Source organism: Amblyomma mixtum, chromosome 10, assembly GCF_055824585.1.
Source record: "Amblyomma mixtum isolate Tamu chromosome 10, ASM5582458v1, whole genome shotgun sequence".
NCBI lineage: Eukaryota > Metazoa > Arthropoda > Arachnida > Ixodida > Ixodidae > Amblyomma > Amblyomma mixtum.
In genome coordinates, this window is record NC_143021.1 from 45,933,864 (window position 1) to 45,949,727 (window position 15,864).

The 15,864-nt window shown below is 47.3% G+C and overlaps 2 protein-coding genes across 3 annotated transcripts in view; one reads left to right on the forward strand and one right to left on the reverse strand.

Annotated features, from left to right (window-relative positions):
* LOC149325692 (uncharacterized) overlaps positions 1 to 15,864 on the forward strand; it is a 57,365-nt gene that overhangs the window by 13,357 nt on the left and 28,144 nt on the right. For both annotated transcript variants that reach the window (XM_089563223.1, XM_089563222.1), the window contains 3 exons: positions 4,848 to 4,900; positions 5,829 to 5,900; positions 14,260 to 14,345. In XM_089563223.1, coding sequence (XP_089419349.1) covers positions 5,871 to 5,900; positions 14,260 to 14,345 — 116 coding nt within the window. In that variant the 5' untranslated portion in view covers positions 4,848 to 4,900; positions 5,829 to 5,870. The remainder of the gene's footprint in view (positions 1 to 4,847; positions 4,901 to 5,828; positions 5,901 to 14,259; positions 14,346 to 15,864) is intronic.
* Positions 540 to 15,385, reverse strand: LOC149325693 (uncharacterized). Its single transcript, XM_089563224.1, has 3 exons — positions 13,437 to 15,385; positions 9,452 to 9,546; positions 540 to 884 (listed from the first exon to the last, which is right to left on the reverse strand). The coding sequence occupies exons 1-3, from the start codon at positions 13,564 to 13,566 to the stop codon at positions 627 to 629; spliced, it is 483 nt and encodes a 160-aa protein (XP_089419350.1). The 5' UTR covers positions 13,567 to 15,385; the 3' UTR covers positions 540 to 626.

The following is a 15,864-nucleotide window of genomic DNA, read 5'->3' on the forward strand; positions in this document are numbered from 1 at the left end:
TTCCAATTAGAACCAGTTGTATTGCCATTATATTTTGGGGGTCCTGAGTAATTTTTGGGGGTAATATATCTTTTTCCCGGAAGACCATTTGTCAGTGGAACCGTTTGTGGGCTCTTTTTATGGCCCTCTCATGAAATGAATCCTTCTATTCTGCTTTGAGCCATGTCACGTCATTTCATCGCTGGATAGTGCATTAGTTGTCTGTGCGCTGTTGCCTTGTTTAATGTGTTTCATTGTGTATTTCAGTGTGTTCCTATCATTGCGCAGTATACTTTCATGAAATACACATTTGAAGTTTCTTTGCTTATGCATGTCTACTGTGTAGGTGCTGAATTACACAGTTGACGTTCTTGTACACTAAATTCTGTAAATACATGTGTACTACTGCATCAATGTTGTTATTCTTTCCTTACTTTGTGAATGATGTAGGTGCTGTTTTTCTTTCTTTTATGTGCTATCTTGTATGTATCAACCCCCCCCCCCCCCCCCCCCCCAACTGTAATGCCAAATGACGCTGTGGGTAAAAGATAAACAAATAAATAATAAATTTTAAAGGAGGGCCAAGTTCCCAGTTTTAGGGTGTTGCGAGGTACAGGCTGTGGGCTCTGTGAAGGTTGCGCCTTCATTTAGTTCAGTTCAGTTTTATTCCTTAAAGGCCCCCTTTTCAGGGGTGGGAATACACTTGAAAATGTGAAAAAAACAGCAATGGCCCCAAAGAGAAAAGGGGGGCCCTTGGAAGGTACAGGCTGGAGGACGACTCGTTGTCCGTTGACGGTTGCATTTTCACATGCTCTGTTCACGTGACCAAGCTGCAGGCTCTGGGAAGGAAGCGTCCCTGGGGGCCGCCCTGAGTGTGAGGGGGGGAGTGGGGCAGCCTCTCCTCTCTGTGGGGGAATACCAGTGCCAGAAGTATGTGGAATAAATGCGATGACGGTCCCCCTGTCACACACGACCCAGACATCACAGTCATAACGGAAATTGCATGCAATTCCAGATGCACAAGTAGTACCCAACACCCACGAGACAGTACGGCATGATCGCAGCACGAGAGGAGGGTGTGTAGCTATAGCGGTAAAAAAAAAGGAATCGGATTAGACTGATATTCCTCATTACACAGGCATCGAAATGCTTTGGATATTGCTTCGGTTTTGCCATCTGAACATTTTTATTGGTTCTGTGACATACAGGCCCCCAATGCTGACATTTTGGTTCTTGAACAATTGCACAATTTCATGGAAGAACATTGTAGACTGTACACTCACATAATGATGTGTGGTGACTTTAACTTGCCAAGAATTAATTGGGAACTTCTGCCAGGAGTAACTTCATGTCAACATTCCAATCTTTTGCTTGCCATTGCCTTTGCATTCAGTTTAAAGCAGGTCATGCAGGGGCCGACACGTACTGCATCAGGTGCAAGCTTGTGTTGATTAGCAGCGCCATTGAGAGACTCGGCTCCTCTGCTGGTGTCATCCCAGGTGCTTCCAACCACAAAAGCAACATGGTGTGCCCTTGAGTTAAGAAAACCGTTCCTCGACTTTAACAATGCCCTGGATGAAAGTATTTTAGATTTATGGGAGCAAGGCTGCGATCAATCCATCGAAAAACATGCGGCTGCTCTCATCAGTGTCAATGACCTATGGGTGCACTTCAAAACCATTGCACATGAGTGTATTGCAAGATACCTGCCAAAGAAATATGTAAAGATGAATCGCACAACAGTCCATGCATTACGCGTGAAGGGATCCAGCTTAATCAAGCGGCCAGGATCCACACGATTTAGAACAGGTCATGTTTCTTTGCAGTCTCTTCGCACATTAAAATAAAGCATTCAAAGTATAAGTTTTCTTAATGTTAAAAGGCACAAGTTTCTCACTACAGACCCCACAAAATTTTGGACACAGAAGGATCCAGGTGGTGAAATTCATTTGAATCACAGGGAAATTAATGATCCTTATTGCATTGCATCGACTTTCAATGATTACTTTTCACCCGCCGCGGTGGCTCAGTGGTTACGGCGCTCGGCTGCTGACCCGAAAGGCGCGGGTTCGATCCCGGCTGCGGCGGCCGAATTTCGATGAAGGCGAAATTCTAGAGGCCCCTATACTGTGCCATGTCAGTGCACGCTAAGGAACCCCAGTCGGTCAAAATTTCCAGAGCCCTTCACTACGGCGTCCCTCATTGCCTGAGTTGCTTCGGGACGTTAAACCCCAATAAACCAATGATTACTTTTCTTCAATGTTTGCAACGGATAGTAGGTACACCCCTGAATTTCAGTATCCGTGCCTTATCTTGCCAGACTTACTAATTTCTGTTGAAGGAGTTGTTGCTGCCCTGCTTAATTTAAACGCAAGAAAGCCTCCTGGACCAGATGCCATCCCAAATACGCAGAATAGTGTGCTAAACACCTTGTGGCCATTTACAATGAAAGCCTTTTAAATTCGGAAGTTCCAGCTGACTGGAAGGTTGCAAAGGTCATCCCCATTCACAAATCCAGCGACAAACTTTGTGTAAGTAACTACACGCCAGTTTAGCAAACAAGGAAGGGGAATGAGGGGCTCGTTGTAAATATGACAGAAGCCAACAGCCACAGAAACCAAGGGGCACAGGGGATTTTTTTTAAATTTATTTATTTTGTGGTGTTGATCAATTTAGAATATTACTGAATATGTCATCGCTTAAAGCTAATTGATTAGAAAAGCAGAAGAAAAAACAACCACATGCCGCCGGTGGGATCCGAACCCACGACCTCCGAATTACGTGTCCGGTGCTCTACCTCTGAGCTACGGCGACGGCTGTCAAACCTTCTGCTTACGGGGGTATTTATGTTTACAAGTAACCTAACCTTGAGAGTGTTCATCAGTGCCACCCACGTTCATAAGCGGTGGATGTAGAACGTCCTGAGTTACCGCAGGTGTGACGTAGAACATCATCGAACGGTCGGAGGTCGTGGGTTCGGATCCCACCGGCGGCATGTGGTTGTTTTTTATTGTGCTTTTCTAATCAATTAGCTTTAAGCGATGACATATTCAGTAATATTCTAAATTGATCAACACCACAAAATAAATAAATTTAAAAAAAAATCCCCTGTGCCCCTTGGTTTCTAAAAAAAAAAAATCCCCTGTGCCCCTTGGTTTCTGTGGCTGTTGGCTTCTGTCATATTTACAACGAGCCCCTCATTCCCCTTCCTTGTTTGCTTAATTGCTTAGCGAGGGCCTCGATTCTGGCAGCCTTGATGCCATAGGAAGCATAAGAGGGTTCTCACGCAGCTTCCACCCTCTCCGTTCGATGACGTTCTACGTCACACCTGCGGTGACTCAGGACGTTCTACGTCCGCCGCTTATGAACGTGGGTGGCGCTGATGAACACTCTCAAGGTTAGGTTATTTGTAAACATAAATACCCCCGAAAACAGAAGGTTTGACAGCCGTCGCCGTAGCTCAGAGGTAGAGCACCGGACGCGTAATTCGGAGGTCATGGGTTCGGATCCCGCCGGCGGCATGTGGTTGTTTTTTCTTCTGCTTTTCTAATCAATTAGCTTTAAGCGATGACATATTCAGTAATATTCTAAATTGATCAACACCACAAAATAAATAAAAAAAAATCCCCTGTGCCCCTTGGTTTCTGTGGCTGTTGGCTTCTGTCATACAGGCCAGTTTCACTATTATGTTCTTTGGGTAAGGTTATCGAGCACTTCATTTTCAAGCACTTCAGTTCTTTTTCAGAAAGTAGCGACTTCTTTTCTAGTAGCCAACATGGGTTTCGGCGTGGCCTTGAACGCAACTGATTCGCACAACCAGTGAATTCCCGGCATGCCTTGATAAGGGTCTAGATTTCGTGAAGGCCTTTGATCGTGTTTCGCACCGTAAGCTGATGGTAAAACTCCGACATCTACTGCAAGATCAGCGTCTGGTTCAGCGGCTTGACTCCTACCTTTCTGAAGGGCAGATCTCTGGTTCCAATTCCCCACCAGGTTCAGTTCACGCGGGAGTCCCCAGGGTCCACTTGTGCTCCTTATTTATTTATATTTAAATGACTCGAGTTTGGATTCCCCAGTGCGATGCTGCTTTTTCACAGACAACTGCGTTGTGTACCTGCATTCAAAATGCTGAGAGTTTGACGGGCTGCTTTGGCGACTCCCAGGGGGTGAGGGTGACAGGGACACACCTCCACCAGATGTCATGCAGTGGTGAATGTAGTCCGGAGGGCAGGAAGACACCAAAAATGGCTTCTAAACAAAACTCTTTGTTCGGGCTGATTTGCGCTGGCAAAGAACTGAATGAGTCGGTAGGTATGTAGCAACAAGCATGTTTGGCGGTCGTTGAACAGAATCCCCGCCGCTCTCAGCCGTGCTGTTTTTAAAGCTGATAGTGCACTTTTGAGATAAAGCGTGCAAAGTTACTAGAACCTTGTGGAACAACGTAGAAGCTGTTGTGCCTGGATGCGATCAATCGAGATAAATCTGGGCGTGTCTTGCATCAGAAAAAAAAAGTGATAAACGGTGTGCTGGCAGCTTTGAAGATGGAAATAAACTCGCTACAAAGATTTGTGGCAATATTGGCTGTTGTGTACTTTGTTGGGCTGACATCTTTCCAACTTCACAATTTTTACCACATCCTGAAGTTAGGGCCTCAACCTGTGCAACACATCAGCCAGCATGTGAGTAAATGCAGTGCACACGCATGCATGCTGAGAGGATTGTCCCTTGGGGGCAAGCTGGTGAACCTAGTTTTGACTGAGCTGGCATGTTTTGTGGCCCTGAGTGAGTTTTACTGCGTTGTTGCTGACCGAACGGCGGGTGGCTGCTGCCACATGGGCCACCCTGGTGACTCTGTCTCTCCTCTGCAGGCCTCCTCCCTCTGCAGCAGCAGCCGGCCTCCTCCTCCACACCCAGCGGGCAAGTACCTTCTCCTCCTCTCTGCCCCATCTGTGCAAAAATGAGGCCTCCTTGCATTGCTTGGGAAAATGGGTCTTCATTTGGAAGCCACCGGCCAGTGCACTGCTTAACTGCTGCACACTGTTGTGCCAGTAGGGGTATCCTATTGTTGTGCCTAGTTGTGTAATCGTAATCGAAATAGATTAGTGAAGGGCATCAATCCAACTGATTTTTTTTTCTGTATTCCTTATTTGGGGGGGGGGGGCAGCCGAAGCAAGAATATCCACTCCAGACGAGGCCATAGCAGCTAGTGATTTCCTGCCAGCACTCTGTGTGGTTAAGCAGCAGAGCGATTGACAGCACCTTGTAGAAGAAGAGCAGTGGGAAATGAGAGACACCTCTGCAGCGTCACTTGTTCTGACTGTTTAATGCCGTGCCAGGTGGCCTGGAATTTCTCTGTGATCGAGGGTGGGTGGCCTTGCCCAGGAGGCGGAGACATGCATGGTTGGCCGGCAGACTGCACAGCTGTGCGAGTCGGTCAAGGCTGTGCATTAGTGCGGAATGAACACGAACCTTCCCTCGTCTTTCTCCTCTTCAGAAATGAAAGAGAGACTCCATGGTTGGCCTGTGTTGCACTCCCTAACTGCCCCGTGTGAATGCACTGTAGTTGTGGCATTTAGTCTGTATGGCTCCATGCTCTTGGGCCTTGTTTGTTCGAGTTGTAATCTGATAGCGTTTAGGTTTTCTTGCGAAAACCACCGAGCTTCTTCCTTATGAAAACCCCTGATTGGCGGAGAGGATTGTGACATCATCAACACTGCTAAATTTGAAAATGTGAGGACTAGAATGTTCTGTTGGATGTGGGGTTATATCTGACAACATCCACCCATGAATCCCACCCGAGTGTGGGGAGTTTGGCCAGCTTGCCAAGAAAGGGCTCTCTGTGCAGGCAGCCCCTGGTGCCCAGCCCCTGGGTGCAGACGGTGCCCGACGCCATGCCCTGGGGCACCTACCCGGCCAGTGAGGTGGGCCCCCCCTCTCCTTCCCCTGTCCTTTTACCTCCTGGCCACTGTGCCACAGACAAACAGGCTAAGTTGGAAAGGTGAAGGTGCCCACAGAGACTGCACGAAACTAGCAGAGAGTAGACTTAAAGGCCTGCTTGGCACCACATTGATGCCGTGGTCCTCGGAGAAAAAGTGCACATTTATTTTGCAACACAAATTTTGCTTCTAGTATATTCTATCGCTTTATACTAGACCTCCCTTTTTGACATCCAGCTGTTTTTTCGATTTATCTCGCGTTCACTGCACCTGCTCCAAAATCCTGTGCGCAGGAAGGAATACCTCTCCACGGGGGAGAAAAATGAGAAGGGAGGTAGTTTTTTTTATCAAGACGATGGCCATATTGTGATGAAGACGATGCTGGTAGTGCTGCGAGACAGAGCGCTCCGTACCGCACTCGTACTATTTGGTGTGTGGTGCTGGCTAATCATCGGCATCCTGTGTGAGCCGTGGTCGTCGGGCGTGAGTCCTCGGCCTGTGTCGCCCGGCTTGCCGTTCCGACCTCACCGTTGCTCTCCCCACCCCGACATGATGAACTGGACCTGACCTGCCGACCCCACTGACCCAAGACACTGCACACACGTGAAGACGCTGCTGCCCTGCCACTGCCATTCGGCGCATCCTGGGGCCTCGGCTGTCGCCTCCTGGTAGCGTGCGGCCCGGAAGCTTCATGGACTGGGAGTCATTTTCTCATCTTTGTCATCGTGGCGGTGAATACTGCCCCAATTTTTACTTACTGTTCTACGCTCCTGTCAAGACGATCACCATTTCACGCATCTCTGTCAACGATCGGGACGATCGCTCTGTGGCCCCGGGTAGTGTGACAAAGATGATGCTGGCAGTGGCACGGGACGGAGCACTCGCGCTAGGCCAGCAGCCATTAAATCATCTCTTGTCCATCGTTCACCACGCCTCATTCTTCGGCTGGCCGCCACGTTGCATGCACAGCACAGCGCACATGTACTGTTGGCATGTCTGCCCACTCAAAAAGTCCAATTTGATAATACAATCATGTTTTCTACTCGGCCTACATTTGAATATGCCTCCTTCCTTCGCGTTGTCCAAACTTTGAACAGCCTGCAATCGAACACTGCCAGGCAAACAATGCTCATTAGCATCGTGGTGCAACCATGTTAGCTGAGGTTGCGCGAGGAGTTTTCTAGTCTACCACTGCAAATAAAACATGCTTAAAACTTTTTCTGCGCATTTCTTCAAATTTAAGGTGTGTGTTATGTAATTTAATATGTTTTTTCGTATACAAATGTTATGCATTGAGCAAAGTGCTTCACGCACGACCGGTGCCAGCGCTTTCCACAAGCCACATCGAGCTGACGCCCCAAACCTGTCCGGACTACTGTTCTGAAAATGCATCACTTCCGGCGGGCAGTAATGGCGCCGGTTTTTCCAGTTTTGGTATTGAAAACTCGCGATTTTTGTGTACCGTTGGCACCTTAACTGCTTGAAACTGGGGCGTAATGTTCTGTGGGTAACACAATCCGGGGGTGTACTATGGAAGAACCACCTTCCCGTCAAGTGGGCCTTTAACAGGTGCATAGCAGGCCAAGTGGGGTATTGAAAACATGCATCCATAGCGCAGTACACACATGCAGACCTAGAAGTGAGTACTGCCACGAAGCTTCATGTTTATTTGTTTATGTTCAGAGCCATGAGCTCGTATTTTTATTACTTTGGTTCCAATGGGCAATGCTACCAGATTTACTGGAATGTTTCTAGCCACACGCAGTTTGTTTTGCATTGTTTAAGATTGTTGTGGACGGTTGGAGAGTTCCTCAATCAAGCCAACCGAGATGTTGCCCTGGCGAGCCACCGCGGCAGCGTTTGTTACGCGCATGCGGCCACAATGCCATCCGCCCGTTTTCCCTGCGTTTCACGACCACTGTGTTGAAAGCTGTGCCATCATCATGCCCCTTCACTGCTGTCAAAAGAGCTACCACTGGGGCTAGTTGGAAATACATTACATACAAGGTATTGGTGAGCGCTATCAAAATACGGAAAAGGGACGAACGCGCAGGACAAAGCGCTTTCTAACAACTGTTTAATCTCTGAAGAAACATGACTATATACACATATTAACGTCATATCAAACACAGAAGAGGGATTGATTGGTTAAAAACATCTTTATTTGTTCAGTATTCTCAGAACATGTGGGTGGGCCATCTAGTCCAGTAGCCCACTGGCTGCTGCTGCTGCTGCGCTGGCCCTCCCCACCAGCCAGTGCTGACGGTCAGGATCACCGCTGGGCAGAACAGCCTCCCACTGCTCCTCCGAGGGGTTTGGAATGGGGACCACTAAGGGATTAAATTGGCGTGCCCACACCTTGCGGTAGAGGTTAGCTACCTCTCCACAGTGTGGGCACTGTGGAGAGTATAGTGTAGGATACCACTGGCGTTGGGTATGTGTTGGTTTGTAATCTCCTAAGGGTGTTCTCTTCTAACTTATTGGCGCGGTTGCAATATGCACTCCATTGCTGGCCAATTTGGTTGAGCATCTTCAAAAACCAATCTAAAAGACATGGACTGGAAGAACGAGACACACACACACACTCCGCTGAACTGACCACTGAGGTTTTGTTGGAGAAGCATTCCTTTTGTTATGCAGGGCACGTGATAGAAGGTCGACACTCTGTCCCATCACATGTTCCTTCTCCCCTCTGTAATAATTTTCTAGAAATGCTGACTTTGCCTGGACGTGCGTAACTTGGAAGGGTGTGGTTTATCACATTTGGTTCTGCGCGATGCAAGAACCAAAGTAATAATTTTCTTGCTCATTGTGACAAAATATTGGCAGGCCATTTGCAGAAACAAAACAAAGTGAAGGGTGTAAAGGCGTTCCGATTCATGGGTGATTTTTTTGGTGCTTTTAACCACCTTGAATGTCACTATGAATGTACTGCACAAGAGCTACTTGCTGTTCTTACTTGAGTCCCTAAGCCCATTAACAATGGCATATGAAACAATGATTGAAGGCACCATTCGGTTCCTGGATATCAAGCTGTCTCTTGCAGCAAATGATACAGAAGAGGGAGGAGCGCATGTGCTGACAAGAAAGGAGGGAAAGGAAAAAAAAGGAAAAAAGGAAGGGGGGGGGGGCAGGAAAAAAAGGAAAAAAAAAAGGTGTTTGATATGACGTTAATATGTGCATATAGTTATGTTTCTTCAGAGATTAAACAGTTGTTAGAAAGCGCTTCGTCCTGTGTGTTCGTCCCTTTTCTGTATTTTGATAGCGCTCACCGATACCTTCCAGAATTGACTACTGTGTACCACTGTGCAAGCAAAGAGGACGAATTACCAGCCTTTTCTTCTCATTCATGCACTTCACTGACCTTGTGTCTACTTCTTTTGTTCCTTCTGTTGCTTCCCAAAGGGAGAAAAGGTGGCTCATTGCAATTAAACGTGACGAGGGGAAGTACGTCACAAAATTACCACAGTGTGCTCGCGGCATTTCGTTGAAGACTGCTATCACCTCAGACCAGATGCTGTGCCAACTGTGTTTACCTCCACCGAGAAGAAAACCATGAACTCAGTCATCACTGGTGCCGATGTTGTCACCAAGCCGTCGGAGGGGGCAGAAATGAGCGGTGGGGGCATTCCTGCCAAGACCAGTGCATCAGTGACAGCGTCAGTGCGATTGTGTGCGCTTGCGCAAAGGGGCAGACCTCTGGCAGAAAGTGAGACCTTTGAGGCCCAGCAAAGGAACTCAGCTTAGCAAAAGCCTCTTTCTACAGGGTGCAACATGAAGGTGAGCTGGTAGAAGCTAAAAATGTGCAGCTTGAAAAACGACTGATTCGAAAATTTTCCCTTCAATGTTTTAGAGACACCCCTTAATGTATCAAGTTCTACACGGGCCTTCCAAGCTATGAGGCTTTCGTAAGCTTTCTTTTATGTCCTTGATCCAGGGCAGAACTGCGAAAATGTTACCGCCTGGACAAGAAGTTATACGGTGGGCACTGACAATCCTGGAAGACCCCATTTGCTGCCTGCCACAGAACGGCTGTGCCCAGTGAGGCTTCCTCTTGGAGCAAAGCTGAGACCGGGGCCAGCTGAGTCATCATTATGCAAACATATGCGCTATAAGCGACACAAGACACACACACAACACAAGTGCAATCTAACAACTGTTTATTCCTTATGGAAGATGCGTTTATATACGCAACATCATTCATTCACTTGACATCATTCATGCACGTGACCCAGCATTTGCACATATCGTATCAGTTCCGTTTTTTGTAAGTGCAATAGATGGAGTCCTTACGCATGTTCCCTTTTCTGCTTTTTCAATAAGAAATGCTTGAGCTTTTTCTCTTTCTTCAATCCTTTCCTTCTGCTTACCTACACCTGGGGTCCTGTGGAATAGCGGTTCGCAATTCTTTTTACACGTGCTGCAATGGTGCGCTAGATTCCCCGGGTGGTTAATTTTTCCACAGTCGTTGTTGTGCTCTAGAAGTCTCCTGTTGACACATCTCCCTGATTGCCCAATGTATTGTTTCCCACATGATATTTGTCTCTATAAATGATTGTCTCTGTGGCACGGTATGCACCTTTCGCTGTGGGCAATGTCACGTTCCTTGCGCTTCTCGCACTTTCCTTTCGCATTCACCTTGTTGCAGAGGGTTATCACCTTTTGTGGTGCGATAAATACCACTTTCACTTGGTGTTTCTTTGCCACTTTCTTCAGTCTGTGTGATACCTTACGGTATGACAACCAATCCTTCTCTCGTCCCCTGCTCTTTCCGACTTCTTTTCTTTCCTCGTCAGGGATTTTAGCAGTTTTTCAGCCACTGATGTGGTCGTGTTGTCTGGGAACGCACTATCAATCAGGTGACTGACTTGCATACTGATGCTGTCTGCAGTTTTGTGATCGCAGGTCTTTGTAAGGCTCTGCATCATGCATGAGTGGGCAACACTCCGTTTGACAAGCTTAGACTGGCTGGAATCATATCTCATGATGCTTTTTTCACCTTTTGTATGATACCACCAGCAAGTATGGACAGGGGTTCCCTGTATTTGTAGATCGAGGAGTCTTATCATCACTTGTTCAGGTAGTTCGCAAGTGAAGTCAAGGCCATCGAATATGCGTTTAAAAAGCATGGCTATTGCATCCGCGTCAGCCGTGCCTCTTGATTTCGACCAGGATGTCATTAACCAGCATTTGTTCCCTCACCCACTCCGCCCGCTTCCGATCTCTTGACGTTACACCTATCATTTTTCTTTCCATAGCTCGCTGCATTGTCCTTAACTTAAGCTGAACCCTCTTTGTCAGCCTCCGTGTTTCTGCCCCACAGGTGAGTACCGGTAAGACACAGCTGTTGCATACTTTTCTCTTGAGGGATATTGGTAAACTGCCATTCATGATCTGAGAGAACCTGCCATATGGGCTCCACCCCATTCTTATTCTTCTAGTTATTTCCCTCTCGTGATCCGGATCTGCGGTCACTACCTGCCCTAAGTAGACGTATTCACTTACTACTTCCAGCACCTTGCCACCAATTGCGAACTGCGAAATGAGCAGAAATATGACCATTACTTAATCCATGCCAAACAAAACTAGCTAGCTTATAATTATACATCTGTTAAACTTTGTTGCATCAAAATGAAACTGTGATATCGAAGTATCTTCGACTGTGTGTCTGACAATGAACTGAGTTTGTTACAAGACAGCATGAATACTTATGATGGAAATATAACCTATTGGGAGAAAAATTTTTTCATGTCCAAGTTTGAATGCGAATGTACATAAGCGGGGAGCACTGAACATTAATAAAGAGTTTCACTTCATGCATTGAACTTTTGCATGGTTTTATGCTACCAGTTTTTGTTCGCAGTGCTGCTGAAGACTTCATGGCATAACTAGCCCTTACTGCCACCTTCCTGTGATGCCTTTCTACAGGGCCCTTCATGGCCTCGAGTCGCTTTGGGATGTTAAACCCCGTAAACTAAACTACAGAGTCGCTGTCTCCACTGGTGTCCATGTGGGCTAAAGGTCACCCTAAAAGACTGATGCATTTTAGAAGCAGTGAGCACCAGTTTCGAATTGTGTTTGCAGTTACATGCCAAAGAGTAAAAAATGGGTGCTCAGTGGATTGCTCCTGCGTGTGACAGGCCCATCTCGGCTGTCGAAGTTTCTGAGCCCCTTTCCCTGTACAGTTCTCCCGTTTCATAGCTGCACCAAAGTTTGATGTGGTCAGTCGTTGATGGCGGGCTGCCTTCCCTGCAGCACTCTTATTTTGCCGACAGGTAGTTTTCTCCAGTTGAAGAGGCTTGGAGATGGTGGGGGTTAACGACTGAGAAAAAAAAACACTGAAAAATATGCTTGCATAGGGAAGACTATATAGACTGTAGGAGCAGCTCTACTTGAACTAGCTCGTTTATATTTGAGAGCAACATCAATTTGCTTTGCATGATGGCTGAAATTATGTCCACATACATTTACGCTGAACAAGCAGTGACATTCAGCACTTTAACATCTTTAGACATCAGCCTGTGTTATACGCACGTATGTTATGTATATGCACTTGAGAAAACAACACACTCGCAGTGTGCAGACATTTCTTTGGCCACACTGTCATTCCCACAGATTGCCCAAATGCCTCAGTTGTGGCCTTGTGTGGCAGGTGAAGCACTGGTGTTGCATGGTTGGTCTGCACCTCTCACTGTGGAGCCCCGCCTGGAGGCAGTAGCGGCTTCTCGCACCTGCTGTCTTCACAAGTGTGCCACCCACGGGCAGAATTTTCCCCCTCATTGGCTGCTTTGCAAATGGGGCTGGTGGGAGAGGAGAGCAGCTGTTTTGACATGCCCTGCAAGCCTGGGCGTGCTTCGTAAAGCTGAGAAGCCGTGGCACACTCCACACCATCAGCCGCATGGGTCTTTTGACCTCCTCCACTGGTGCTCCGTGCAAGGCAGCGGTTCTTCATGCAGCAATGCCAGAACCATTCGCATGTGCAGCCTTCCATCTTGCATTATCACAGCACTCACTCGATATGGCAGTGCAGTCTTCTAAAGCACCACATGCCCGCCACGGTGGCTCAGTGGTTACGGCACTCGGCTGCTAATCCGAAATACGCAGGTTCGATCCCGGCCACAGCAGCCAAATTTCGATGGAGGCGAAATACTGGAGGCCCTTGTGCTGTGCGATGTCAGTGCACGTTAGAGAACCCCAGGTGGTTTCCGGAGCCCTCCACTACGGTGTCCCTCATAGCCTGAGTTGCTTCGGGGCATTGAACCTCAATAAACCAATAAACCAAACCTAAATCACCACATGTACAAACTTGAAAAAAAAAACAAAAAAAAAACGAAAACAAAAAAAGGCGACCAAAGTGAAAAAATGGCAGGCACTCTGTTGTTTAACTAGCCATGCCTGCTCTCCAGTGCAGTGCAGAATGAGAGTGGCAGGTAGGCAGTTCAGCGAACACAGTGATCATTTCTGCCGCAAAGAGTGCTGGAAAACAATGAAGGCAAAAAATGGGCCAGTGTGCCTGCTTACCGTGTAGTGATGAATGGTGACGTGTCGATGGAGTCGCACTGAGTGTGGCTGCGCTCGCTTGCCGAGGCTTCCTGCAGTGCTGTCCCTGGTGAGGCCCTTGGGAGAGAGACCTCTGGTAGTGAAGGGCCATCCAAATGGGCTCAGCAATGCGAGGGAGAATGCAGAGGCTGTCAAAGCAGCGGCAGCCATCATCAAGGTGATGGCAGATGACACGGGGGCCAGTGCTCCCTCACGAAATGGAGAAACCCCCCCCATTAATGTGCTTTATCTCGAAAGTTCTGCATCAGCCTTGAAAATGGTGTGGTTGAGACCAGCGGTGATTCTGTACTTGGACGACTGCCGAGCACATTTGTCACTATCACCATTGCTATGAATGGGCTATGAATCTTCACACGGACTAGCCATTAGCCTGAACCCTGGGCTAGGATAACGAGGTGAACAGGGAAAATACTTGGCAAATAGAGGTTATGTAGACACCAAGAATGCTTTGTGAAAGTGATTCTATACAGTCGTTGCATTGGGAAGCGCACAGTTTAGACACAGCTTCACATTCACAGAGCAAGGAAAGCGCGAACCTGTGTGTGTGTGTGATGTGGAGACATGGTGCCACATTTTTAGTGGACAGAACTTGAGAAGAAACTAAGAAGCATTCATTGTGCCCCATTTTGCAACAGACGGATTCCCTCTGCTCTGCTCTGTTCACAGGTGATGCATGTGTAAGTTTGTTGCATGCTTTCAAGTTCCCAAAGGTAGGGAATGTCTTGGAGCCCCTGTACTTGGGCCCCCTGCCTCAGCATGTAGGGGACCCTGACTTCTGGCGCAGGTGATGCGCTTCTCGGCTGGAGAGGCTCCGCGGTGGGCGGTGAACGAGCGACGCTTCCGCAAACGGCACCTGCCTCCCCCGTCAGGGTGAGTGATGCTGCTGCATTCCAGTGAAATATGCCCACTGGTCATTTTCTTCGTTGAATTTCTTTGGCCAGCTTGCTCAGACACCTGATCTAGCCTCTCTAGCATTGCCTCTTGAGTTTGTACCATTTCCTTCTCGGGTTTTGCCGCCGCGGTGGCTCAGCGGCTATGGTGCTCGGCTGCTGACCCAAAAGACGCGGGTTCGATCCCGGCCGCGGCGGCTGGAATTTCTTTGGAGGAGAAATTCTAGAGGCCCGTGTACTGTGCGATGTCAGTGCACGTTAAAGATCCCCAGGTGGTCGAAATTTCCGGAGCCCTCCACTACGGCGTCTCTCATAGCCTTAGTCGCTTTGGGACGTTAAACCCCATAAACTAAACTAAACTTCTCGGGTTTTTTTCTTCCCTTTTCCAATACAGGTCCAGAGTTTGCTTTTTTTTCTTTTTTAACTTGATTCATCCTGTTCTCACCCTCTGCATTTTTGAACCAGTGCTTAAAGCTCTTCATTTCCCCATTCTACTTTCCGTCATACTTACTGGTTAGTTTTCCTCTCCGCCGCTCTCAGTCAACGCTCTTTCTGTGTAAGTATTTAGATATCTTAGCTGCCCACTTTATTTTACCATCCAATTTCCTCAGGTGATCTTCAACTATTATTTTACTCGGAGCTTCCCGTACTCTGAATGATGCCCCCTCTACCGCCTTGTTTGTCGTTTTGCCTTGGGCGCAAATCTGCCAACGGCTAAACCAAATAAAATCAATTCCCACTAAATTGTACACAAAAGTTTTCTGGTCATGCTAAGCACACAGTGCTTGTCAGTAGACCAGGCAGGACGTGAAATATCTTTAGAAACTTTATACAATCAAATGGAATTTTAAAGAAAATTACTAACATAAGAGGATAAACACAGTTTCCTATTTGCCACCGCGGTGCCACAGTGGCTATGGTGCTCGGCTGCTGACCCGTAAGATGCGGGTTCGATCCCGGTCTTGTTGGCCTCATTTCAATGGAGGCGAAATGCTAGGGGCCTTTTGTACTCTGCGATGTCAGCAGTGCACGTTAAAGAACCCCAGGTGGTCGAAATTTCCGGAGCCCTCCACTACGGCGTCCCTCATAGCCTGAGTCGCTTTGGGACGTTAAACTCCCACAAACCGAAAGAAAATCTTAAATTAAAACATGAAAAAAAAAACAGACATTGCACAACAAAGTTGGACACCATTTTCTCATTTCTTTCATCATTTTACATTTTGATTCTGTGCCACACAGTGTTTCAGTAAGTTGATTAAAAATGTCAGGTACATATTAATTTCTGGTTTTCTTTCCAGACTTCTTTTTCTTTCCAACTCTCTGTTTAACTTATTTTTCTGTTTTTTGTAATGCTACGTCTTTTTTTTACCAATTCTTTAAAAGCATTTCAATAATAATAGCTGCTCAGCTCTGTGTACCTAAAAAGCTCCTCCACAGGAAGTATACCCAGAATGCTATACTTTTCTTACCTGTCTACTTCTTCCAGTTTCATTATATGT

Coding starts and splice junctions, on each gene's coding strand:
- LOC149325693 (XM_089563224.1), bottom strand. CDS start 13,566: ATGGCCCTTCACTACCAGAGGTCTCTCTCCCAAGGGCCTCACCAGGGA. Junction 9,547..13,436: donor TCACCATTCATCACTACACG/GTAAGCAGGCAC, acceptor TGGTCTTGGCAG/GAATGCCCCCACCGCTCATT. Junction 885..9,451: donor TGGTTTTCTTCTCGGTGGAG/GTAAACACAGTT, acceptor ATTCCCCCACAG/AGAGGAGAGGCTGCCCCACT.